At 40.8% G+C, this 25,574-nt stretch overlaps 1 protein-coding gene across 1 annotated transcript; it reads left to right on the plus strand.

Annotated features, from left to right (window-relative positions):
* The first annotated feature begins 1,484 nt into the window (after positions 1-1,484).
* On the plus strand, positions 1,485-25,564 carry rnf19a (ring finger protein 19A, RBR E3 ubiquitin protein ligase). Its single transcript, XM_003444182.5, has 10 exons — positions 1,485-1,644; positions 14,863-15,739; positions 19,028-19,236; positions 19,393-19,537; positions 19,652-19,814; positions 20,081-20,195; positions 20,377-20,535; positions 21,307-21,526; positions 22,246-22,389; positions 22,514-25,564. The coding sequence occupies exons 2-10, from the start codon at positions 15,132-15,134 to the stop codon at positions 23,307-23,309; spliced, it is 2,559 nt and encodes an 852-aa protein (XP_003444230.1). The 5' UTR covers positions 1,485-1,644; positions 14,863-15,131; the 3' UTR covers positions 23,310-25,564.
* The last annotated feature ends 10 nt before the right edge of the window (positions 25,565-25,574 follow it).

A 25,574-nucleotide genomic window follows, 5' to 3' on the forward strand; every position in this document is an offset into this window, starting at 1 on the left:
GAGATTCACATTTCCCTTTTTTCACCTGTAGAGGGTTGCCAAAGCTAATGGTTCAACTGGCTTTTTGTTTGTTTGTTTGTTTTTATTTCTCCTATTCACTCCTGTCCTTTTGGGAATGAGGGATCAGATAAAGGACCACAGAATTTCAACTTATATAATAGTTACTGTGATGTACTTAAAAAAATGCCTGCACACCGTCACAAGCTTTAGTGAACTTTTTAAAGTCGGGCAGTCATGGTCATGGTAGGACATGTTACTTATCAACAGCTAATAAATATTAGCTTGCTTTAAGAAGAAGAAAGTTGTTCTTAAGAGAAAAAAAGTGTAACTTTAACAATGACGTTTCTTTCTTTCTTTCTTTCCCACAGTACAGCAGATGTAAAGGAAAGTCCTGGTGTTGAGAGCAGACACATAAAAGTGTTCTCCATGTAGTCAACCACTAAATATTTGTGTTAAGACTTGTTAGTGGTCATGGCAAAAATACAGTCAGTGTTACTTTTCGTTTAGGATGAGTCATAAAAAGAAGTTGAACGCTGGAGTTGTGGGTGTGTTACAAAACTACTCAGTAATGTCCGCAGGGGGACAGTGTTTCCTCTGCTACGTAAACACAGGCATGGTCAACGTGTCAAGTCATCAGATGCAACCAGGAAGTTTTCTAATTCAGTGAGTTGTTTCACAAATAAAAGCTTCTTCCAAATTCATCCAAATAGTAACTGACAAAAAAAGTGTCATCTTCTGCCATCTGTAAGTTTTACAATTTGGGAGAGATAAGGTGTACACATCAAATGATAGATAGACACTGCAAAAAACAAAACAAAAAACAAGCAAACAAAACTACAACAACAAAAAACAAAAACAAACAAACAAACAAATACAAAATTCATCCAAATTAAAAAACACTTTCATTTGAAAGATAATTGTCAAAAAATTTTATGACATATAGTGCCACAAATGTTCATTTCATGAACGTTTTCACTACATTATGGCTGATATTGGCCATAATGTAAATTTCAGATATGTGATATTATGAAAATGTATTGTGTGTCGAACATAATGGAGAATGCAGTTTGTCCTACTCTGCTGCACCCTACTAAAAAGCTATCATAAATTGTAGACTTTAGAAAACATGAAGAAACTGAATTGTTAAAGTTTTGAACGAGGATATAATGAAGCGTTCTCACTTTCATTTATGTGTGTGAATGGGAGTGAGATAGTGAAGTTGCAAAGAGCAGAGGCCGTGAATTATTAAGACAAACGAAACCCCAAAGAAAAGCATAACTTTTGATGATTTTCTGCAGGTTTGATACCTCCTCCTGGTTCACATTTAGAGACAGCTGCGGACACGGTAGACTGAGATAGTTTGAACATGTGCAGAGGAGCAGCTGAAAGAAGGAGACTTGCAATAATAAAAGAAAGAAAAGCCTTTATTGTGAAAGTATAATATTACATACCGGAAGTTTGAATGTTGTTTTTTTTTGGTGTTTAACTTGACCGCAGTAATCAGACTCGGGGAATGTACCTCGGCTGTCCTGCCAAGTTTTTTCTGCTGCTACACATTTTCATGTACTGCTTCCTGCGAAATGGAGACAACGGTGTACACTTCAGTTGTGAAGTAAAGGAAAATCAGGGGGAGGTTGTACGACGGTAAGTTTTCACATCGAAGCTCGAGACAGCTGAGCTTTTGTAAGATCAGAACTTCCTTCTCTTCGAAGCTGCTGGGATGCTAGCAAATTATTTAGCTTTGTTAGCTTGTAAAATTTCCTCGTTAAAGTGTTGGTCGACAGAAACCTTTATCCGACACCAAATAAAGGATTACGAGCGCCAAGGGGCACTTATATAAACCACCCACTTTAAGTATTTGTTAGTGAGTGACCATTTGGCTTCGGCTCAGCTGCTCAGCAACTCTTTGGGCGATTAAAGTTAACTCACTAGCCACCCGTAGCTAGCAGGCTAACACTGGTTAGCCAGTTGGAAATTGTAAACAAAACTAGATCGTTTCTGCGCTGAACTTCACACGACGAGTAAGGTATCTCATATATGAACGTTTTTATTACTTTTAAAATAAGTTGACAGAACTGGGTCTTTCCAGCTTTTAGTTCAGGGCTCTAAAAGCCGTGGCCACAGTTAAACTTGTGGAAAATGTGCCATTTTAGCCAAAGTTTTTCTGCATTTGTGTTTTGTTAGACATTTCGGCTAATTAGTAAAGTGTATTTAGGCTCATTTGTTAGGCTGCTTTAGAAAGAAATGTTTATATCTATATCTATATATACATATATACACAGGCACACACACACACACACACACATATCTATCTATCTATCTATCTATCTATCTATCTATCTACATATATATATGTGTGTGTGTGTATATATATGTGTTTACTTCTCTGTTTTGGGGGGTGTGGGGGAATGTTAATGATTTTACATTAAGTAACCTGCATGTAAAGCTAACTATCAGATTATGATCTGAACACAGATACTTCTGTACATTGTTAACTGCTGTTGCTTTGTATCACTGTTTTAATTAGTAGATAACATATCAGTTGCTCAGTCCTTCCTCGATGGCGGTGCTGATTTTTAAAGCATGCATGTTAAATAAATTCAGGGCATCTTCATTGGGGCTTTCCATCAGTGAGTCACGGTGCTTTTGCTTACTCTTGATGGCCTGTAGCGTTTAAGTTGAACAGAATTAATCCCAGATTTGGCATTTGTACACAGAACCAAACCATTTGTGCTGTAGCTTTAGTAGAACTCGGTCAGTTTGATGTTTTAATGTAGAAACTCAAGCTTTACTATTCTTTCAGTGGCACAAGTGGGTTGGTTAGTCAGCTTCTTTTTGTGTCTTTTTTGTTCCTGTAGTACTACAACCATGTTACACATTATAAATATATGTCATTGTTTACATCTCTTGAAACTAGGAATTTGTTTTCAAACAAATATTACACATATCTTATGCACCTGCTATTTTCGGACGAGAAAATCTGTTTTTAAAAAATGTATAACTAAATAAAGAGATTGATGACTAATAGAGGCCAGCCCCTCCAGGAAATTCATCAGAGAGCTTTATTTACTCAAGCATGATTTGCATTTTTCCTTATTACGTTATCAGAACACCTTAGGCTTCTGTCAGGTAAGGTAACACCGACTCATTGTGTCCTCACCTGCCTTGCCTTTCATAAAAAGTACATTCTTAGCTAGGGAAACCTCTTGACAGGTGTATTAGTGGTTTTAAAAAGTAGGTTAAAATGTTCTGCTCGTACTTTTATGATATAATACATTTTTCTTTTATTTGCAGCAAACCAGGTTTGGGGACAGGAAACAAGAACTGGTTTCAGCTGATAACTAGTCTCAAATTGTCAAATCTGTTGAAATGAAACACCTCAAAGCTTCTTGGTTTTATTTTATCAATGCTGGCATGTTTGACTGATATATTTTTGGAGACGCACACAGAGAAAATTAAACTGATTAGTAACCTGTGGCTGAGCCACAGAAGACCCTTGAGCTGTGAGCTGAAGCAACATTTGCTCTATTGCAATATTGCCTCTTATCTTATTAGAATGATACACGTATGTTGACTTTTTCTGTGGCTTGTTGAATGATCTAGCAAATAAGTATGTGCTGGGAACTGACAGAGAATACTTAAACATCTTTTTTTTAACTGTCAAATAGGGTTAATAGGGTTTTCTGCTTGTGACCAATCATTAAATTGTGAGTCTTTTGTTATGTTGGGCCAGTAATAGGTTATATTACAGCTTTATCTTTGTGTTTATGATTCTGGATAGATTATGTAACCAGGAATCCAGATAACATAAAATAGACTTCTAAAGAATATCGTAATAAATGTGCATAAAGCTCATGCGTGTCTTAAAACAGGACATATTTTAATCTTAAGCTTAGTTCTAGTATATCCCTCCTACTGTAGCTTAAGTAGACTTTGGCAGTAGAATTTCAGCCAAATAAATTTAAAGGCTGTCAAATCAGTGTGTCCATGACATATATTGCACTGTGAGCCTCATCTCTGCTGGTGAATTGTGAGTAGTTGTTTGTGGGGGTTTCTTTCTTCCTTCATTGTAGAACAGAAATAAATAGTGCTGTCCCCCACCCCCCTAAACGTCCACTGCGGCCACTGTCTGCTTCCTGCTCTCCTGCTGTTTCTGGTGAAAAGTCTTTAGCGGACAGTGGAGGGACTGTTATGTTATGTATTGATGATGAGTTGCATGATGTACAGAACTGAAGGAGTGGATTCCCCTAATATCTCCTGTTCTGCCCTAAAGTGATCTGATTTCAGTCCTACATTGGGATAAACTGCAGCCGCAGATGAGTGTTGACACCCCCCCCCCCCCCCCCAAAAAAAAAATATGACTTTAGTTCCTGGGAATCTCTTGACATCATTTATGCTTCTTAACCGTCTCAGGTCATGTGTTTGCCCTTTCACTTGCTGTAAGACTTCGGCTTGGTAACGTTCGCATCAGGCTGGCATTATGAAGTATGTCTTCATCACCGACTTCGCTGTTAACTTTGATTTAGAGGGTATGTGAGCTTCTGTGGTGTTCTTGGAGGAAGAAGAGCAGGACAACAAGTAGTTGTTGAACTATAAATTAGTAATTAACAGTGGACCAAAAACTGAAATCCTAAATATCGACCTGCGTATGCCAAACACTTCAGGAAAGTCACACCAGTCTAGTGAATTCAGCACAAGGAGGGTATGCTTCTTGGGTTTTTTTCTTATTTATATAGTTATTATTTTTCCCATGAGAAGTTTCCTTTCTGCTTCCAATCATGGTCATATAGTGGCACAATACATGTCCTGCCAGTGGCTTTATATAATTCCACTGACCTGTAATGATGGTAGTGCATCAGCAAAGAAAGGGAAGAACATGACTTGCATCTAGTAAATATGCTGTATTTCCTAACAGAGTGTGACTCAACTATAGAAGAACATGGCCATTCATTTGAAGTAGGTTTATTTTAAAGTTTGTATTTCCTTTTCCCCTCTGGTTGCTAAGTATAATAACAGCTGTTTTATTGTTAAATATTTGCTTAAATCAAACACCACTGTGTCAGTTTTGAGCACTGTAAAATATTTTAGGTACTTTCTATTCTAAATATTCTCTTGTATGTGTTGTAACAGTAGATTACAGTATGGTCTGCATTTGGAAATCACCCAGGTCCATAAGACCTGGGTGATATTTATATTTAATTCATATTTGCGAATTAAAGGGGCGGCAACACAGGAAGTGACTACAAGCAACCAGAAATGACAAGTCAGTGACATTTAGCAATTTCAGGTGACAACCAGTCAAATAAATGCTGACCACGTAAAGGTGGTGCATCACTATCCAAACTAAGATATGGTATGAATATGATTGACATGTGGGAGGCTGGTAGATTAGAGAGTTACTTAAGCAGGTAGTAAAAGTGAATTGCTTTCTTTGTTAACTGGAGACTAAAACTGAATGCAAGTATCACTTTTGTTTACCGGAACTCAACAGTGATCTCTTGAAAAAGCTGCTCGCTGAACATTTGGCTTCTGTTGTAGCTCAGATGTGCTGTCTAGTAATGTGGTAACTTTGGAGTATATGTCATTTTGGAAACTGAAGTGTACATAATATCCAGTGACACAGACGTGCATTGCCATAGCCAGTCAGTTGTGAAAGTAACCACAAATTTCACAAACATTATTGGAAGTTGAATCTTCAGAGCGTCTGCATAGAAATCACCAAACAACTTGGCATTCGCGATGGTATTTATTGATTGCATTGTTTCTTCTGACGGCATTTTTCTAATTGACTGGAAGAGAATGGATTACCTTGAGTAGAGAAATCCCACCGCTAACCAGTGTTTTGGCGGCAGTGCTGACAAACCATGCACAAGAATAAATGCTGACAGCAGTGTTGGCTACATGGCAGGCTCTACATAGGAAAAATACAGAAGTATAATTTCAGTTTTGTTTGCGTGAAATGAAAAGCAGCACCACAAAGCCAAAGATGGATATTGTCAACAAGTAAATGTTGTTAAATTACAAGATTTACTTGGTTATTTCTTTATTTGATTACTTTTAAAACTTTATTTGGTTCTGTTCATTCAGGCTGTTAAAAACTTTTTTAACATCTTTAAAATCCAGTGGAAACCCGACTTATGAAATTAATTCATTCCAGAGGGTCTTTCGTAAGTCAAAATTTCCGTAAGTCGAAGCACCTTTTTCCATCGCCTTTTGAGTGAGGCGATGCTGGCTGAAGACAAAGTTCTTGGTGGAGGAGGAGGTGGCAGAGGTGGTGGAGGCTGAAAAAAGCATAAGTATTCTTCAGCCGCCTTTTGAACGGAACTGACTGCCTCGCCGTTTTTTTTTGGCCCCATTATGAATGAACGATAGGCTAATTGCTAACTGCAACAACAATAAGTCTTTCACGTGGAACAGCGAAACGCAAGTACGAAAGCCAAGGGGTTATCACATGATTCGGAAGGCATTCTGGGCTCAGCCAATCAGAGCCAGCAGATTTCGTTACACGAGCATTTTGCCGTACTACTGCCAGAAATATTGCCGTTAAGTGCCTTCGTAACTTGAATTTTTCGTTAAATGGGGTCTTTGTAAGCCGGGGTTCCACTGTACATATTTCCCTGATGTTTAATGGAGGACTGGATGAGGGCACACTTTCTAACGGTGAAAACCCCTCTTCATAGGCTCTCTGTAGAGAAATACCTCGACAAAGAGACACAACCATAGTACCATAAATTAACCATAAGCCTGAACAGAGGGCAGTTTAGGAAAGTTCTTCAGCAACCCTGTGGTTATGATGGCAGAGTTCACAACCCTGCTCTGCTACAGAGAGAGTAATTTGCTCTCAGCTCTGTTTGGAAATGCTTAAGATTTCAGTTGGTAGACGGCATTAACTGTGCTGACGCAAAGCTCGATGCACTACAGCTCCCTGGTTGGTTTCATTATTTCCCGTTTATGGTTGGATGCAGCAGAGCTCACGCAGAGTGTCTAATGTCCATTCTTTATAACACATTCTTATTATTTACTGTGTTGATATTACAATGTGTTGGTATGTAGAGCTTAAAAAAATTGTTTATAATGTAGCTTTGCAAATAGTTATGTCTTTTGTTTTGTGTCTTGTGAGATTTAAATGGTTCATTTCTCTCATTTATCTTTGTTTGAAGCTCACGGAGATGAATAGATATCCCTTTGTGAAATAGAAAAATGATATCAGCATTTCCTGTCCTAGGTGGTAGAAAGTCATATTTCCCTGCCGTCTCCATGGTGCTACATGAAGATGAATGTCATACTGACATGATAGAGTTTTGCTACCCAATCATTGCACTTCAAAAGAAGCTGTTGTCTCATCACTGTGTAGCATATACAGTGGAAAAGTACCTTGCCCTGTTGCCTGTGACTCTGTTTACTAAATAGTGCAGCATCAGAGGCATTCACTCGTGTATAGCCTGTCCCCACTCTCTGTTTAATGTCAGACATTATTATTATATTTGGCTGGCAAATACTGGGCTCAATAGAGTCATTACCCTTCAGGTTTATTTCGATGTCCAGCTAAGAGAAAGTTGGCCTGCACCTTATGAGTGCTGGGAAATTTAACAATAACCTTTCTCCAGTTTGAATTAACTTCCATACGTCTGATCCTGTGGATAGAAGCAGTGACAGCTGTACAAAAGTTAAATTATTTCTTCTTGGTGTGATATGTAAACACAGCTATGTAAAAAAATAGATTTTCTATAGCGTTTGTCATCTAGTCTCTGGGCTGTCCCCTGGCCCCACGCCATGAACTATGAATGCATTGTCATCACCAGGAAATCTGTCCTCAAGCTGGAATGTAACCAGAAGTTGGCGTACGTGATGAACACTTTTCAGAAGAACATTCAGAGCCACTTATTTCCAGTCTGGGAAGCTAATCATTGGATAGAAGGGGGAAAAAGTATTTTTATCAATATCCCAGGGAGCTTGCATCATCTTTACCTAAATATAGACTCACCAAATTCCAACCCACCAAAGATTTTCCTCATAATGCTCTCATATTACTGAAAAAGCACCTATACTCAAGTGCAAACTATTTTAAATCAACATGAGACGTGCATCAGATGATGAGGTCAGAAATGTGACAGACTGGATTCGGTTCAAAAATAGAAAAAGTCGTAAAACAAAAAGTTATAAAACAAAAACTGTCCAATTCATTATACAGGAAATGCCACATCTGGGGTGACAGCTTAGCCGTTTAAAGTACAGGGCTGTAATTATGTTAGCCTAGATTCCCAAGGCACAAAACAAATGTTTTCTGGTTCATTATGAAGGGTGTGTGACTCTGGGTTGGGAGGTGAGAGAATTCAGCTAGGCACTTGGTGACACAGATATATAAATGCCAATTTAATCAACACAGTATTTCTATTATAGTATGTAGTGTGCTGTCCATCAGTGAATATCTACAGATTTATTTATTTTTAATTGCCCCACATATTAGCTAAATTGGTATTTATTAGTAAAATAAGTGACAAAATTCCTCTCTGAGTCTGAGTGCACCTTCTTATGGGGTAATTATGGTTCAGCGGTGGCCATGATCAGGCAGTTTGTGGGCAGCTTTGAACTGCCCATCCACCTGCAGTGTGTCAAAACTATCTGGTACAACCGGTCTGTGGACCGGTCTGTCACTTGTCCTGTTGTTGGTCCATCAGCATTGTGAAAACGTCCACTGCGGCCACTGTCTGTACTTTTCATGCTGTATTTTTTAATTTATTTTTAAATCTTTGAGGTGAGGGCTGTTATTCAGGTGGTAGAGCGCGTCCTCTAATAAATTGCTCGCTTGCTTGCTCTACCAATTGGAAGATCGGAGTATCGATCCCTGCCCATGTGTACCCTTGGGCAAAATAGGCCAGGCAGATATAATCCGTTGGTGTGTGAGTGTATACTCTTTGAGTTACCAAATTGAGTAGAAAGGCGCCATATATGTACCAGTCCACATTTGATGTTTTTTTTTTTTCCCTTTTCTTTTGTTATCTCCACAAACAGAAACAATGATGGTGTCATAAATAAAGCATTATGGCTCTTCTTGTATGCAGTATACAGCTTGTTGAGCGGAGCACATGTGACCAAGTGGAATAATAAATAAATCAAGTTGACAGCAATAAGTTATGTTACTGTAAGTGCAGTAAAAACTTCCGAGCAAGGGTTATACGAATTGAAGTTGATAAAAGGTGATAACTTGCAATACATGAAAATATTTTTCCAATACTAACAATATCAAAATTCTGTCTAAAGTTCATATTCTGCTGTGCATTAAATGTGATAATATTTTATCATTTGGTCTCTGGTGAGGCTGATGGTTGAGTGTCCTGTTATTTTCATTTTATCTGAGTTTAAGAGTTACTTTTGGAATAAAAATATTAGGGCTGTGCGATATGACCAAAATCTCATATCCCGATATAAGACATCTATCGTCCCGATAACGATATTAATCACAAAAATGTAACATTTTCTGTAAATTCTGTGAATCTCAGGCAGCTCGACTTGCTTGAAGTGTTTCCAGCTGGCCATCGTGTACCTGGAGTCGAGTGTTTTAACCGATGCATGAAACTATACATTTTTAGGCATAAGTTGTAACGGCCGCTATTTTCTTTGTATTTATTACACGGCGTGCTGCGGGGAAAAGCCTGTTCTAACGTTTGAGTCTAAGGTTTATTTTTTAGCACCTGACGGCTCTTTTTTCCTTCTCATTCGTAAATGCTCTGCATACTCTTTCACGTGATTCAGTTTATTTTGAAAAGTCTCAACAGGATCTTGAGCTTTATTGTGAAAGGTTTATGTGGTAAATAAACAAGCAAACACGCAATGGTATTACCGTCGTTGTTGCTAACAACAACGCATAAAAACAGGCGCTTGTCCGTCCGTAGTGTGGTTATATTAAATATAAGAGAAAGAGAGAATTTTAAGAAATTAATATAGCCACTACAGTGACCATCAAAACGATGAAAAAAATATTGCCGTAAACAGTTTATTTTGCAACACCACGAAACAAACGATAGCGTAAAATGAAACGATAGACGTTTTTATATCGTCATCCGATATATATCGTTATATCGAGCAGCCCTAAAAAATATTATATTATATGAAAAACATTTAATATCGGTTAATATGCACATTAGATTAGAGTTTGTCCATGTGTCTGTAAAACCAGTGGTGACATTTTGATTAGATTCGCGGGGATGAAGTCTTCCACTGGTGTGTGCTGATACCTTATTGCTGAATAGATCAGGGCGATTTTTCGGGTCAGCACATGGTAGCAAATGAATGGAATCATCATCAGCGACATCTTGACTGTTGCATGCTTTTATTTAAGCTGATGCACTTGTGTTTACCTTTGAAAGTGGAAGAAACACTTTGGAATAATGGTACTGGAAATGGTTGGAAAAGGATGTTTGTTTGGGTGAGGGCCAGGGGTTCTGTTTATAACTTATTAATAGTTCACAAATGACAAAAAGTATTTATGAAAGTGATGCTGGTGTGAAGCAAGTGAAGCAGGCACCATTGCAGTTTGGCTGTGCACCTAATTGTCTCTTTGCAAAATTACAGGCAAGAGAAACCTGGATTTATTTCCTTTATTGCAGCTCAGCAGCCAAAATGTTATTGCTCTGGTCTCAAGAGCTTTACGTGTTAAAACCATTACCGCGGTAACGCCAAGTGACACTTTTTACTGCTATTTCCCCTTCTTCATTTTGACACACAAATTATAGTGTGGCTCCAAATGAAAGGCAACTCTGTGGCCTTACACTGACCTGCATCTTCATTTGAAAACCATGGGATTAAATCATCTCACGATGGTAGTCATAATACTGCATGAGCTGATGCGAACTTGGCGATTTCCTGTAAGAGTTGACGGAAGACTGAAAGCATTTATTCTGTCTCAGTAGGATTTTTACCCTGAGGTTGTCTCAAGAACTGGGACACCATCCCAGTGTGTAAGCCTTGCTTGCATGTGATTGCCCCTGAGCCACAAAACTTGAATACATGCATGTGCGTGTGCTCGCACAATCGCGCATACTGACCTCAGTCACATGGAAAGTCCCACTCAGGCTTGGCACGTAGAAGAGGCAGGATTTTCCAGTTTAATTATGCCTGAGAGTGTAATTTCACATTGACTTGTGGTTTGCTTGAAATTGCTCGTCTTGGAAAAACTTTCCTCTTGCTTCATGTCTTGGTTACTTCACCTGGTGTGTCATTACATTGTGTTATAATGTACGACTGTAGGATTCAGGCATCACCTACACTTGCGCTTCCCATGTTGCGGTCGCCTGCTGTATGGTAACTTGCATTCAGGATCCCTAGTCTAATATATGGAAGATTTCCTGCTTTTGTTAGTCAGTGACACACTGCGCGTGTGTTACCTTGCACACACAGCTCTCCATAGTTTAAATTTCAAATACAAAATCTCTTAATTGGTGACTCCATTTTCTTTTTTAACTAAGGCATATTCTTCTTTACAACTTTCTGTCTTTGGCTGCAATGCTACAGCCTAATGAGATGCAATTATGGTTGACATGCTTTTCCTCCTTTATCTTTATGTGACAGTTAAATGCACAGCTTAACGTAACATTAAAAATACTTATGAGGTAAAGTCCAGAAAAAGTGTCTGCTGGAAACGTCTAGTCTTCTGCATACTGTCTGTTTGTTGTATTTTCTTCCTAGCAACCTGAAGTGCTGTACTTAACAAATATAAAGTTTAATTAATGACCTCAACCAAGTGGTTAAAACAGAAAAAAAGACTTGGCCTAGAGACCAGTTGGCAACCACCAGTCATGAGTCAAAAGTTAGTATTAGTAAATTATTAGTACGTAATTACTAAGTTAGTAAAGCCCCATTTATGTAGGTCTGGAGAGCAGTCATCGGGTAAGTACCAGCTGGGAAATATTCACCAAGCAGTAGTGGAACTCTGAGGAGAGAACTGTAAACCGTTACACTTTAAAGTAAAAGTTGCACTTTTTTGATACATTTTGGTTTCAGTGGGAAGGCACAACTTTTACTTTGAAAGTGAACATTTTGTCTCACTACCACACCTTGTTTAGCTGGTGGGTGTCTGCTGTGGTCACCTGTAGTTTCATGCAAACTACAGGTGACCACAGCAATGTGAGAGCAACCAAAGCAATAACCAGAGGCAGCACCCTCTTTGCAGCCAATTTCACCCAGCAAGCTCCAGCAACCACTACACATTTTTCCCTAATGACCAGAGATTGCCAAAGGGTTGCCAGCCAGTCTCTTGATTGGTGTAATAAACTTGTACATCAGATAAGCATATATAATTCTACTTATTGAAATAACAAATGGCAACAGACTTCAGATAAAAACAATGAAAAGTTAAATATTTATTGGTGTTTATCTGTTAGATTTTTATGTCTTTAGACTGCGGCATACTGCTGTCATTTACAGTCATAGTTTCTCCTCTTCAACACACACAGACACACACACACACACACACACACATACGTGGAGCTGCCAAGAGATAAGTGAAATAAAATACTATTGATTGAGTTGATGGCAACAATTTATATTACAGTAATGCAGTAAAAGCTTCCCAACAACGGTAACATCAAAGTAACTTCCCCCTTGCTGTGTGTGTGTGTATGTATGAGAAGGAGCTGCTTATCATTAATATATATGAACATTTATGCAGTAAGGGTTATCCTTATTAACATTACTCATTATGTTAATGATGCAACTGGGAATGTGCATGGAGCATCTAACTGCAGGTTAAGGGCTGTGTAAATAAAACTGGCAGCTGTTAACCATAATTAAAGTCTTGTATAATATAATAACATTTGCATTGTAGCCATTAGGTATGAGGGCATATGCTAATGGTAGGTACTTACCAGTTTTGTCCCAACAGTAATACAGTCCTGCATCTGATTTAATACATTGTGTTGTCATATGTGCGTTTGCTAGTGTATCACATACATCTGTCATATTCATATGTGCGTTTCAGTATATTTGTCTCTGAAGAGATGGGACTCTGCAGGCAGTGTCACAGCATAAGACTACTGGCTGTATTTAGAACTTGTAGATGTGCTAAAAGTCACCCGAATTTAGTTTCAGTCGGCATCAAAAGACTACTCGGATGCATTTGAGGGGGTTTTTTTTCTTTGTGACCCTGCCTGCTGCTAAACTGGAAATGGGGAGATAAAAATGGCAGTTTGGGATCAAGAGTCATTTGATCCAAGCAGCTTTTTTTTGGATGTTTGCAGATTTTATTGGGTGTTGTCAGTCAGAGCCGACTGTGAGCACCTGAAAGACCGCATTTCTGAATCTTATTGCATTTATATGCTTTTAATGGCCTTTTTAAAAGGCTTCAAGCTCGTGATCAAACCACTAACGAGATTTACCGAAAGTGTTAAAATGTTACATTAATTTAGTTGAGTCTATGATATTATCCTGACTTTGATCTCAGTGATTAGCGTGAGGAAACAGTCAGGATCTAAACGACTTTGGTCTAGGTGCTGAATAGAATCTGGTTTCAGGCTCTGCAACTCAAGACCTTTTTCTTTTTAGTCTTCCCCAACATTAAAGTAGTTGACGCTGACTTCAGCCTACATGCCATGGTACTTAAAGGTGGAAAAACAGCAGCCAGTCAGACTGAGGTTTGTAGGTTACGAGAGTGCATATGGTTGCTTTGTCCCAGTTTAGATTTGCAACAGGCTTGTTAATTAGTCACCTTTTGGCTCCCGCTGGAATTTTCCTGAAATTAGTCCCTAATGGCAAACACCAGTTTGCAGCCTGGAGCAACCGGTAGAAATCCCTTTTGTCCTTTATATTGCTTTAGGGTTTTTAAAATACTTTGCAATTCATGATACAAACATGAGCATAGTTATATAGGACATGTCAAGTGAGGGCAAACTTGGAAAGCATTGATTTCTGTGATTCTGTTTTTTTATTTATTTATTTATTTTTTTTAAATACTGCAAGAAGATAAAGGTGTGGAAACAAAATTGTGTTTAGAAGAGCGTGCACATTTTGCTGAAAGTAAAACAATCATGGTAAATTTTGTGTTAGGTCAAAATGTTGTGTACTCCAGGGGAAACTGACAAATGCAAGAACAGATCAAATGTACCATTTCTCTATTAAAGAAGGACACGCAACACATCATTTATAGTCAACAACATTTAAAATGATAATGTGTGTTTTGGATGGATTGGGGAAAAACAGGCCAGGTCAGCTTGGAAGGCGGTTAGGGTTAAAAGAACTTCATGAAACATTTTTGATCTCATTTGCTAGATTGGATTAGTCAATGAAATTTAAGACTCGCCTCTGTTATGCCTGTTATTTTGACCCTTAAACCTGTCTCCTTCACATCCACCACAAGTGCGTTTTCACGCTACTTTTACAGGTGAAGAGCTATGCTTAAGTTGTGCAAACAAGCAGTGAAAGTACTTAAGGCAAGGTGAGGCTGCAGAGAACTAAAGCCACAGCTGTGGCTGCTTTTGAGATCTATGGTGGAAACACAGGATTTGTCTTGTTTTGCCTACACTTGACTAATGCACACTCGAGGGAAAGCATGCAGCTATGTGAGAATAATAACATGCACACACTCAGAGACACAGAAGACATGCCTGAGAAAATGCCTGCAGTCTGCCAGAAAACTCTTAAACGTCAGAGAAGTGGTCATGCTTTAACACAGAGGCCAGTGAACAGCCTTACGGATGGCTGTCTTGCTTTTAATATCCTATCTCTAGCTGGTTGGTTGTTTTGCATCTTGAAATAGTGTTGCTTCGTTTTGCAGCCAAGTGGTTCTGTTTTTGCAGCAGATAATTAAAAATTAATGCATTCGACTTCAGCATAGCACCTGATATTTTTCTCTCTCTCTTTTTTCCTCAGGTTTGTGGCCTACATCTGAACTTGTTCATCTTAGCCATAAAGGAACCCCTTAAACTGGTGTGACTTAAAACAAGGGCAGATCATCTCACACACCTGCACACCTCCTTAACCAGGTTCCTGCCACCATGTCCTAGATAGCAGTCTATTTCCTGAGCATCTTCCTTAAACCCTAGTCCCTCTTTCAGTTTTCCTTCTCCGTACCATCTCTAATCCCCGCTCCCAATGTGGTAATTGCTGGTCATAGCACCAGTGGCGCCCAGTTTGGCGTGATGAGCAGCCTGCACCAGCAGCATCATGGCAGCACAGGCTCAGAGCGAGATCTTCACTCTGCTGCCTCCTCTGTTAGCCTCCCCACAGTTAGAAAGAATCCCAAGAAGCGCCGTCTTTCTCTCCATGCAATCTTTGGGCGCCGATGCCGGCCCGAGCGTGACCCCAAACGCAAGTCGAGGGCTCTGCAGGCTGGAGTTGGGGTGGATGGTGTCGTCAGCATCGAAACTGCACAGGCAGAGACTTTGCAAGATAAAACTGCAACCAACTCTCCATTAGATGTAGCATCAACTTCTTCAGTGCCGGGGTCTTCGTCAGAGCTGCTGGAGTGCCCTCTGTGCCTACTGCGCCACGCACGCGATCACTTCCCAGACATCATGACCTGCCATCACCGCTCCTGCGCAGACTGCTTGCGACAGTATCTGCGCATCGAGATCTCGGAGTCGCGAGTTAACATCAGCTGCCCCGAGTGCGCTGAGCGCTTCAACCCCCACGACATCAGGATGATCCTGGGAGACCGAGCCCTCATGGACAAGTACGAGGAGTTCATGCTGAGGAGGTGGCTGGTGGCTGAACCTGACTGCCGCTGGTGCCCAGCCCCTGACTGCGGGTAAGAACCACAGCTGAGGGATTAGATGGCCCCCTGAGTGAATAACACACAGGACTAGTTGGTGTGTAGTTAAAACATCATACACAAGGCAAAAACTTGGGAAATGAAGGCTTTCAGATTTACATTCAAATGTAACTGAAGAGTAGGAAGGAAAGTTGAGATTTGCAGCACTAATGACAACAAAGCACGTGTAAATTTCAGACAGCTTCCAAAATTTCAAGCCTGTGATATTATCCTTAAAAAAATTGCAAATTCATCAAAATCTTAGTTTTAATTACCTGAGATGTGCCGGATGCTCTCTAACTTTGATTAAACCAGTGCTCAACTCCTAAAATAACACACTAAGGCAGAAGATCAAGGAAACTTCAAGACTGTAATCTGGCCCTGTGAAGTTTACTCCAGCTTCTGCATTGATGTCTCGGTTAAAAATAACTGGTAGCAATTATAGCCCCATTCATTCTGTCAGTCAAAAGACGCGAGCAGTCAGTTTATGATGATGCCCACTGTGGTCAGACTGCGAATAGGTTGTAAATGAGCAAATATTCAGTATATAACCACAAATGAAGGAGCATGTCTGAACAGTACATGAACTAATTTACGGTTGGATCAGGTGTATTTTGCTTGTTCTTCACTGCCCTGTGCACAGTATGTACTCATACTGGCCCATAACAAGGCGTTTTAGCTTCTGTACAATTAAGGTCCTTCTTTCTCCTGATTGGCTGTACTTGGCTAGCTTGGAACATTGTGCTTCTAAGCCCCGCCTCCCATCTGTGTAGCTGTGCCTTAAATGACCATATAAGGAAATTCATGATCAGCTGACATCAGACTAGAAAACCCACCACACAGCAAGCATTTCGAATAGTATAAAGGTTTTTATACACACGGACACGATTATCTGAAATTATGGCAGTGTTTTAGTATAAACATTCAGCATCATGTGACAGAAAATAAAGGAAAGCATAACACACCCTTCAGTAATAATAATCTTAAAATAAGGCGAAAAGTTATTTAACCTAAAATAACAAGTTATAAGCTGAATGAAAAAAAGACAAAACAAAAACCCTATTTGAATTATTAAAGTTGGAAAAAATGTGAAAGTATTGCAAGTTCCTGGTTTGGGGTAAAAATGAGCTCTGCAAACCTCCTAAAAATGTTAATAAACTGCTGTTTCTTGCAGTTGGAAATCTTTTTTTTTTCTCTCTCATATGTCAGAGGCAGTACTGGGTTAAGGTCAGTTCAGGGTCTTGTATGTTTAGAGCCGGGAGGGACTCAATAGATTGCTCACAGGATCCTGAACTGACCTCCATACGTCTCTTGCTTCTCATTGCACCATTAGGCCGTGACTGCCTCCATGCACACAGCATACGTGTACCGCTAATGTACCCTTACATCAGTGTGTATTTGGTTTTGCTCCAGGTGCTGGCTGCACTGTTTTGTTTTGGGGTTTTTTGTTTTTTTTAATGTTTTCGCTCCAGTCAGCCATGATCAGTCTGCTTCAGAAATGGTTTCACCCTTCACTCTCTCTCATGACCGTCTTGCATCAACAGTGCTGACCCTTGTCTGCTGGAATAATGGCTCTTTCATGAGTTTGTTGCGACTCAGCTACAAACAGCTCAACTCTGGCTTCCTGCCACACTCCTCACTGGTTAATGCTCTCAGTCTTTATTGTTGTATAATTGTGCAAATTACTGGGCTCTGTTGGTCAGCTCAACTGTGAAGTTTGTCAAATTTGAGAGTCCTCATTATTCCTCAAATAAACGGATGAATCATCTTTATGCAGTGAACAGTTTTGCTCAGTTTCGCATGTCCTATTTAGTTACATGCAAGCATAACCAAAACAGTTTTTCTATTTTGGGCAAAGTTGTGGTTTCTTTTAAAAGTAGGGCCCAAGTATATCACTGTAGGTGTTACACTACCAGTTAAAACTGGTTGAATTATGGTCTGACAGTAAAATGTATGCGAGGAAAACTAGATGGGGATAATACCAAAAGGCCATTTGGCAATATTTTACCAGTTTTTACAACGTGCCATCAGTTCACCTCACCGAGGTGTTAGTGGAGACTGTCTGGAAGCTGTGCAGACTGGCTGTTTTGTTTAAGTACATGTTCACATTCAGCCTCTACTGCTGCTTGTCAAATGTGTCAATAAGAGGATAACAGAGTTTATCTGTTACTGCTTACATTCACATTCATTTCTTTCATCAGAAACTTGGCATGTGATGAATAGTTTTATTTATTTACTCTATTGCTTCTATTTTTTTGTATTTCTTTTTTAACTTCCTCCTTCCTCCACTGACCTTGAAGAAATGTTAGATGTAATTATATAACTTTGCATTTAAGATAACTCTAATCTACCTTTTGTAAGGTTAGCCTTAAGGTTTAGTATGACTAACTTTTCTTCCAAACTTATCGTTTTCCTTCGTTCGCTAACTTATAAATCCCACCGACTCCCACTAAATAGCGTGCCTCTTTAAGTGTACTGGCACATCACTGCTGACTTTTCTTTCCACTTTGTTTCCAGCTGCAGTTGCTGTTGCTCCCTTGCTGTCAGCTGATGTTAACGGCTATATTAGATTAAATGCTTATCTAATTTTAACAAAGATCTTGACTCACAGCTGTGTACGTCAGGCGGTGCCGCAGCGTCTGTTTACTTAGATTGAATTTTTTATTTTTTTTCCTGGGAATTCGTCCTGAACTGAGTAAGAGGCTTATCCTCCATGTTCTCCTCACACAATCACATTTAGATGATCAGGGTTTGAGTGGAGCATCTAAGATTTCCTTACAAGCTGCTGGCTGTCACACTGTTTTTGCCCTGTGATAACCATCATGCAGGATCCTGAATGGCTCAGAGTTTAAATGAAGCTGTCATATCTGCTGCAGTATCAAACACAGAAACCATCGCCCATGTGTCACCCCTGGAGGGACACGAGGAGGGCCGTGAGTCAGCAAGCTTGGGGAAACAGTCGCTACCATTTATAATATTGTTGTCACCGATATAAAAGCAGGTTATTTAAAGCAGCGGTTGTGATGGGATATAAATGACAGCTGCAGCGACGGGTTTTTATGGTGTCACTTTGTCAAGTTTTATGTGCTCATTTATAAAAAGAAACATTTGTTACACTCATTCGTGCCACAAAAAAGCCCTCTAATAAGCCACTGTGATGACTGATGTAGGTTGCTATGGTGACATGATGTCCTCCAGATTAGATTATACCTGTAGCGGCAAGTCCATTCTGTCTCACTAAATTCTATTTACCATCATTTCTTGCTGAATTTTTCCTCTTTTTAGTTATGCAGTCATTGCATTCGGCTGTGCCAGCTGCCCAAAGATCACCTGCGGGCGTGAGGGCTGCGGGACAGAGTTCTGCTACCACTGCAAACAGCTGTGGCATCCCAACCAGACGTGCGACACCGCACGGCAGCAAAGGGCCCAACACTTCCGGCTGAGGAGTTTCAGGTCGTCCTCACTTAGCTACAGCCAGGAGAGCGGCGCTGCAGGTAGCCCACAGATAGGTGCTACCATACAAAGCTCCCAGATTCACCTGACCTGTTCTTTGGCATTACACATTAAAGGACACTTGTGATAAATTCACAGTGCACAGAAGCTTTATCATTTTAAGCACAATATTCAGTCTGTGTTTTATTCTGCACCAGGTGATGACATCAAACCATGCCCTCGCTGTGCAGCCTACATCATCAAGATGAACGACGGAAGCTGCAATCACATGACCTGCGCCGTCTGCGGCTGTGAGTTCTGTTGGCTTTGCATGAAGGAGATCTCTGACCTGCACTATTTAAGGTAAGACTTCCACTGCCCTTTGCTTTTCTTATTTTTAAGGTTTTCTTTAATATTTACAGCTCTCTTTCTGTCTTAGCCCTGTGAAACTATTTTATCTCTCTCGTCTCCTCCCAGTCCATCGGGCTGCACCTTCTGGGGGAAGAAGCCGTGGAGCAGAAAGAAGAAGATCCTGTGGCAGCTTGGCACATTGGTGGGCGCTCCTGTGGGTATCGCCCTTATTGCTGGCATCGCCATCCCTGCAATGATCATTGGCATCCCCGTCTATGTGGGCAGAAAGGTGAGAGCTCCCAGCAGGCAACAGGGGTACAAAATGTGTTTATTCAGAGAAGTGAGAAGTGGTGAAGATCATGCAGATTAGTACAGAGAGGTTGTGTTATGTCTGTTTTTTGTACCAGTTTTGTGTTCCTAGTACAGTATTTTGCATGTCAGAAGTTTGTCAAATGTCAGCCTTGAGATGTGGGGACAAAAGGAGGTGTGTTCATCATTTGTGGCTTTACAGCAAAGCGTGTGAAGTTAATCCTACTGAACAATTATTCCCATCAGATTCATAATCGCTATGAAGGCAAAGACATCTCCAAACACAAGAGGAACCTGGTGATAGCTGGCGGCGTGACGCTGTCTGTGATCGTGTCTCCTGTGGTTGCCGCGGTCACTGTCGGTGGGGAAAAATGTCTTTCTTGTTTTGTTTTGTTTCACCATCTGTGCCTTGATATTGTGCCTTGCTTGTACCAACACACTGAGTTTAAACATGTTTCGCCCACCAGTATTTTCTTGATTAATCTGCTTACCTTTCTGTAAGTGTCAGTCATAATAATTTTTGTTCATGTTGTGTTATTTAGGAATTGGCGTTCCCATCATGCTCGCGTATGTTTACGGTGTTGTCCCGATCTCTCTGTGCCGGAGCGGAGGTTGTGGAGTCTCTGCGGGCAACGGGAAAGGAGTGCGAATTGAGTTTGACGATGAAAATGACAACATAGGCAACGGTGCAGCAGCCACAGGTGAGAATCTTATACTGTACACAGGCTATGGGAAGAACTTGAAGTCACAGAAGTTCAGACAATAATGATCCGTTAATCAATAATTAAAAATAGCGATGTTATTTTAAGCACCATGGTGCTCTGCTTGTAGCTTAGGCCAGTTTTCAGGTTGAATATTTAGCAGGGTTGACACAAAAGATTGCTGTATGAGTTTGTTCTCATGGTTAGGAATGCATACCAGTCATTACTCTTACATCTGGCCATGCCTTTGTTTTTATGTGCATGACATTCATTACTCAAAGGGCTGTTGATGGGAGATGCAGAAAAGTATTCAGGGTGTGTTACTGTGTGAAATGACTGGCATATCATCAGCAATTGTGATGAACTGGGAGCTCTGTGTGAGGGCGAGACGTGTTGTTTCTCGCAGCTTCTGTCATCAATGAAAGTCATAATTGTGAGTACAGACGACAGCAAAGACTTTGACCTTTTCAGAACCATAAGGTGTGAGACGTGATGATGTCCTTTTGATTTCAATGAGAATTTAACGATGTGTTGTTCCAGGATGCATGGTAAAGTTGTACAAAGTTCACTCCTGATTTTATTACTTATGTGTGTCCACTTTGACCTTACTGACCATGCTCCATTTGTATTAGTTTCACTTCTTTGGGCATTTATAGTCACAGGATACAGTTAATACTATATCAGAAAGCCACATTGTTGCTTTAGTTTTGTCCGTCAAACTATTCTGTAGCCTAATAAAAGCTCACACTGTGTCCCCTTTTCTCTGATCAGACACAACCTCAGTGGCGGAGACTCGCCTCAACAACGCCAGCCTCGGCGATGGTGCAAGTGTTGGTGGTCTGACGGGCCTGAGCCTCAGTGTGAGCGGAAGCAACATGGAGCGCTGCGGCGTGAGCTCCACCCAGCGAGACAACATGAGCGACAATGCCAGCACCACAGCCCTCGCTGGGACCAGCATCACCGGAAGCCTCTCGGGAAGCTGCTACAACCGGTAAATGGACTGGACTGGACTGATTGTGTGATAAGCACGCCCAGATGAGCCCAAACAGAACACTGTCTGAGGGAAAATCCAATAGCTATTCTAAATTGGTCTTACTTGTGAATGGGTGTCTGTTGGCCCTGTTAATGGACTCCACTTCTCGCTGACAGCTGATGAAAGCTGTGATAGGGTTCAGCTCCCCTTCCTGTGACCCTACATTGAATATAAGGGGTTAAGAAAACGGACAGATGAATTAAAATTAACCCTTAAGTGCCTAAATTTCCTTAACTCCTTTATTTTCAGCAGTGCACTCAAAATAAAAGCTATAAGACGTCATTCTTTACTTTAATCACTTAAAACAAAAAAGCATGTTAGTCCTTTTTTTTTTTTTTTTGTATTATTTTCTCTTCATGGTAGAAATTTTGCGCTTCAGTGTGGTCCACCTCTGACTGACTATGTGAGTGGCAAACAGTGCAGTCACATGACCTTATCAGTGTCTGTGTAGGCTCTCAATCATCCAGGTCAGGGTGGTCTAAGGAGCTTGGAAAGAAAGTGACTGAACTTCAGGTTTTGTAGAACTTCAAAAAACTTACTTGGAGCTTAGAGCTTTCCAAGCTTCTTAGACCATTTTATCAGTGTTAAATGTTTTAGGACTGAAACTACATCAATGGCCTTGTTGTTCACCTGTCAACTGAACTTTCTAGTTGTTTTGACTGCTTTTACTCTTCCAGGATGGAAGTCCAGGCCGACGTCCAGAAGGAACGTTGTAGCCTTAGCGGGGAGTCTGCCACAGTCAGTCTGGGGACGATGAGCGACAACGCAAGCACAAAAGCCATGGCGGGGTCCATCCTCAACGCCTACATGTCTCTGGAAAGGTCAGCACTCAGATTAAACACATCCTCCTTGTTCCAGTAGGAATTTGGCGACCTGGATTTGTTAGACTTGTAGGCATCTGCCCTATGATCCAATAAGTTGAATGTAGGTGATTTGATTTTGCAGAGACAACAGTCTGGAGGTGCAGGCAGACGTGGAGTCTAAGCAGGAGAAGGTGAGACATGGAAGTGCCAGCAGCAGCCTGGATGAAGCCAGCTGTAGTAGCAGTTCTGCCGGCCTTAAAGGAGCTACCGGTGGCACGTGCTCATGTCCCTCCACCTGCCGCTGCACTCAGCAAGCCAACCACTCCTGCCCCTCCCCGCCGTGGTCAAAGGACGCCTCCACCTCTGGGGTCAAAACGAGCAAGGGCAAGCGTTGGAAAAAAGCCAGCAGCATCAGCAAAGGAGAGGGAAAAGTTAACGAGACACAAGCGGACGTGGACACTCAGCTTCTGGAGCAGCGCAGCACTAATTCCTCCGAGTTCGATTCTCCGTCCCTGAGTGGCAGCCTTCCCTCTGTGGCCGAGTCGCACTGTAGCCACTTCTCATCTGAGCTCAGCTGCTCAGACCCCGAGACCTCGAGACCGGCTCCTGCACCCTGCTCTCCCCCGATGGACACCCATCCTCATAATCCCATCAACGCCTTCAGCGACGTCACCATCACGCCCATGCCGGAGGTAGAGCACGACCGCCTGGAGCACTTCCAGCCTCAGAGCAGCCATTCAGCCTTCACCTGCCGCCTGCTGTCTTCGTCTCCACCTGCTTCGCCAAAAGAGGGAAGCAGCGGGACGTTTCTATACATCAGCGAGGAGAGCGTTGGCGACACAGAGCCAGAGAAGGATGAGAGCTCGAAGGAGACCATCTGCAGCGCTGTGCAGCCTGTAAACCAAACGAGAAAGCGCTGTATACAAACGGACATCTAAAGGAGCTCTTCAGTCAAGATACTGCACAAACACAGCAAGCTCAGTTAGCCTTATCACCCAGTGCCACTGTTAAACGCAGGCACCATCCCGACCCTCCATGCATCTTGGGAAGCCAGTGATCAAGATTAAGGCTGTAAATGAATTCTATATATTTTTTAGAAATATCTGAATGTCAGGGTTGAGGTTTAAGTCAGAGAGAGAGAAAGAGAGTGAGATTTCAGGAGCAACAAGAAGATGAGCAGATGTGTGACATCCAAGCCAGATGTTAAAGCACCCAGCGGTGCTTCGAGGCCTATAGTAAGTAGAGTTGCATGTACAGGGACAGGTGTGTAAAGCAAGTTATCAGGTGGTGCAGAAGGTCCAGCTTTCATGATGATCTGCAAAGTCTTTTGAGTCCTGGTGGGTTTTCCAAATCCCACAACCAAACCAGTTTTGACCCTTTTCCCCCAAAAAAGAAAGAAGCAGAACTGAAAAAGCCGGATAAGAGCAAATAAAATGTCTTGACGAAACTGAGCTGCTATTTAAAAATAAAAAATCACACCACCTTCTCCTCGAGCACATTAGCAAAAAAAGAAAAAAAACGAGCAAAAACCAGAGGGATGTGTCCCCGCTGTGGTCCACCACCAGCTCTTTCTGTGAATTCTTTAAACGGCAGCGAGAAACGCCACAGTCGGAGAGGAGCATGGAGGCGTCTGCCGAGCATATACACTTTAGAGGGACCAGCTATTCAGCCGCAGATTTCATGGTCTGCAATCATATATAAGAAAAATATTATCTTTGCTTTTTGTTTAAAATGTGATTCCTGTCATGTGTTTGCTTATTTTATTTTCCATTTTGGGAAAGTTGGTTTTAATGTTGAAGCCCTGTGTTGGGTCCAACTGTTTATTATAAGCGGGTGGGAACTGTGATATCAGAAATACTCAAATACTCATCCCTTCATCTCTCCTTTTTTATTTGTTGTTGTTTTTGTTGCACCTGTGCAGGTATAAAAACCTTCACTGCAAGCTTTGAATTGAATCGTGTGGCGTATTTAAGAAAAGGGACTTTTAAGCTGTTCCTTGTAAACAAAACAAAGCAGATCCCAACATTTCAACAAGCATTTCAGACCTGTTTTAAAACTAGAACTACTAGAAGTACCCACGGAGTGTCAGCCACACCACAGCAAGTTGCAGTCAGAAGTTTATCCGAGCACATAAATCTTAATCAGTATTCAGTAGCGAATGTACAGTAGTAATGTTAAATTGTTGAATTTTTTTTCCCCTCATATAAATCAAAAAGCTATTTTTTATTCAGAGCTTTGGGTGTATTTTAACTACAACATGTTCTTGTGATGTTTCTTAAGAACTTGCAAATGATTGATGCAGATAATTTTATAATTATTGAACCTACAGTGCCTTTCGGGGGAGGGGGAGGGGTTTTATTGTGTTTTCTTTTTGTTCTCTGTGTGTTTCCTTAAATGATAAATGTCAAAAAAATTGATAGAGTTATTATATTTGCCACATAAAATGCTTCAAATGCACCAAAACTTGATAAACACCATTCCCAGAATGCTAATGCAGACTGTCGCAGTAGCTGGTGTTGCCTACCAAAGACTGCTCTCAGGCCGCTGCAGTGGACACGTCGACAGTGACAGAATCATTTTTTTTAAAAATCTACTTTAGTGCGTAGAAATTGAAAATCAGAGCAATAAAATATTGGCTTAAACCCAGTACTCACAACCAAAACATTTATTTGAATTTAAATCGTTGTTAGGATTTTTTTTTTTTTAATATTCCCCTGAAGTAGCCAAAGTTTTTAAAGTTTATGTCACGCACAAGTTGGCAATAAGATCCCTTTAATCCAAAGTAGTCGGCATCATGAGTATCATGAGCACAGTGACACTACAGGCTACGTCTAGCTTTCAGCAGCTGGAGCACATTTTCAGCCCAACCACGGATTGCTCCTCTGTGACGTCAGCCAGCCACGCTCACCACGAGCTGCCTAGCTGCTAAAATAAAAAAATAAAAAGTTTTGGTGCACCTCACAAGCCTCCAGCTGCAGGTTATTCCCTCCCTTTTTTAACCTACCTGCTGCTGAAAATGATATAACTTCAGAGTCAAATAGATTCTCAGAGGTTTTATTATTTGGAGACAAGTGGCAGGTGTGTTTTCTAATTGGGTCAGATAAGCTTATATTTTAAAAAGTATGTATTACCTAATTATTTGCTTTATAATGTGCATGCAAATGCATATCATTTAATAAACTTCACAATCAAGCTTGCTGTGA

The sequence above is a fragment of the Oreochromis niloticus genome, linkage group LG22, assembly GCF_001858045.2.
Source record: "Oreochromis niloticus isolate F11D_XX linkage group LG22, O_niloticus_UMD_NMBU, whole genome shotgun sequence".
NCBI lineage: Eukaryota > Metazoa > Chordata > Actinopteri > Cichliformes > Cichlidae > Oreochromis > Oreochromis niloticus.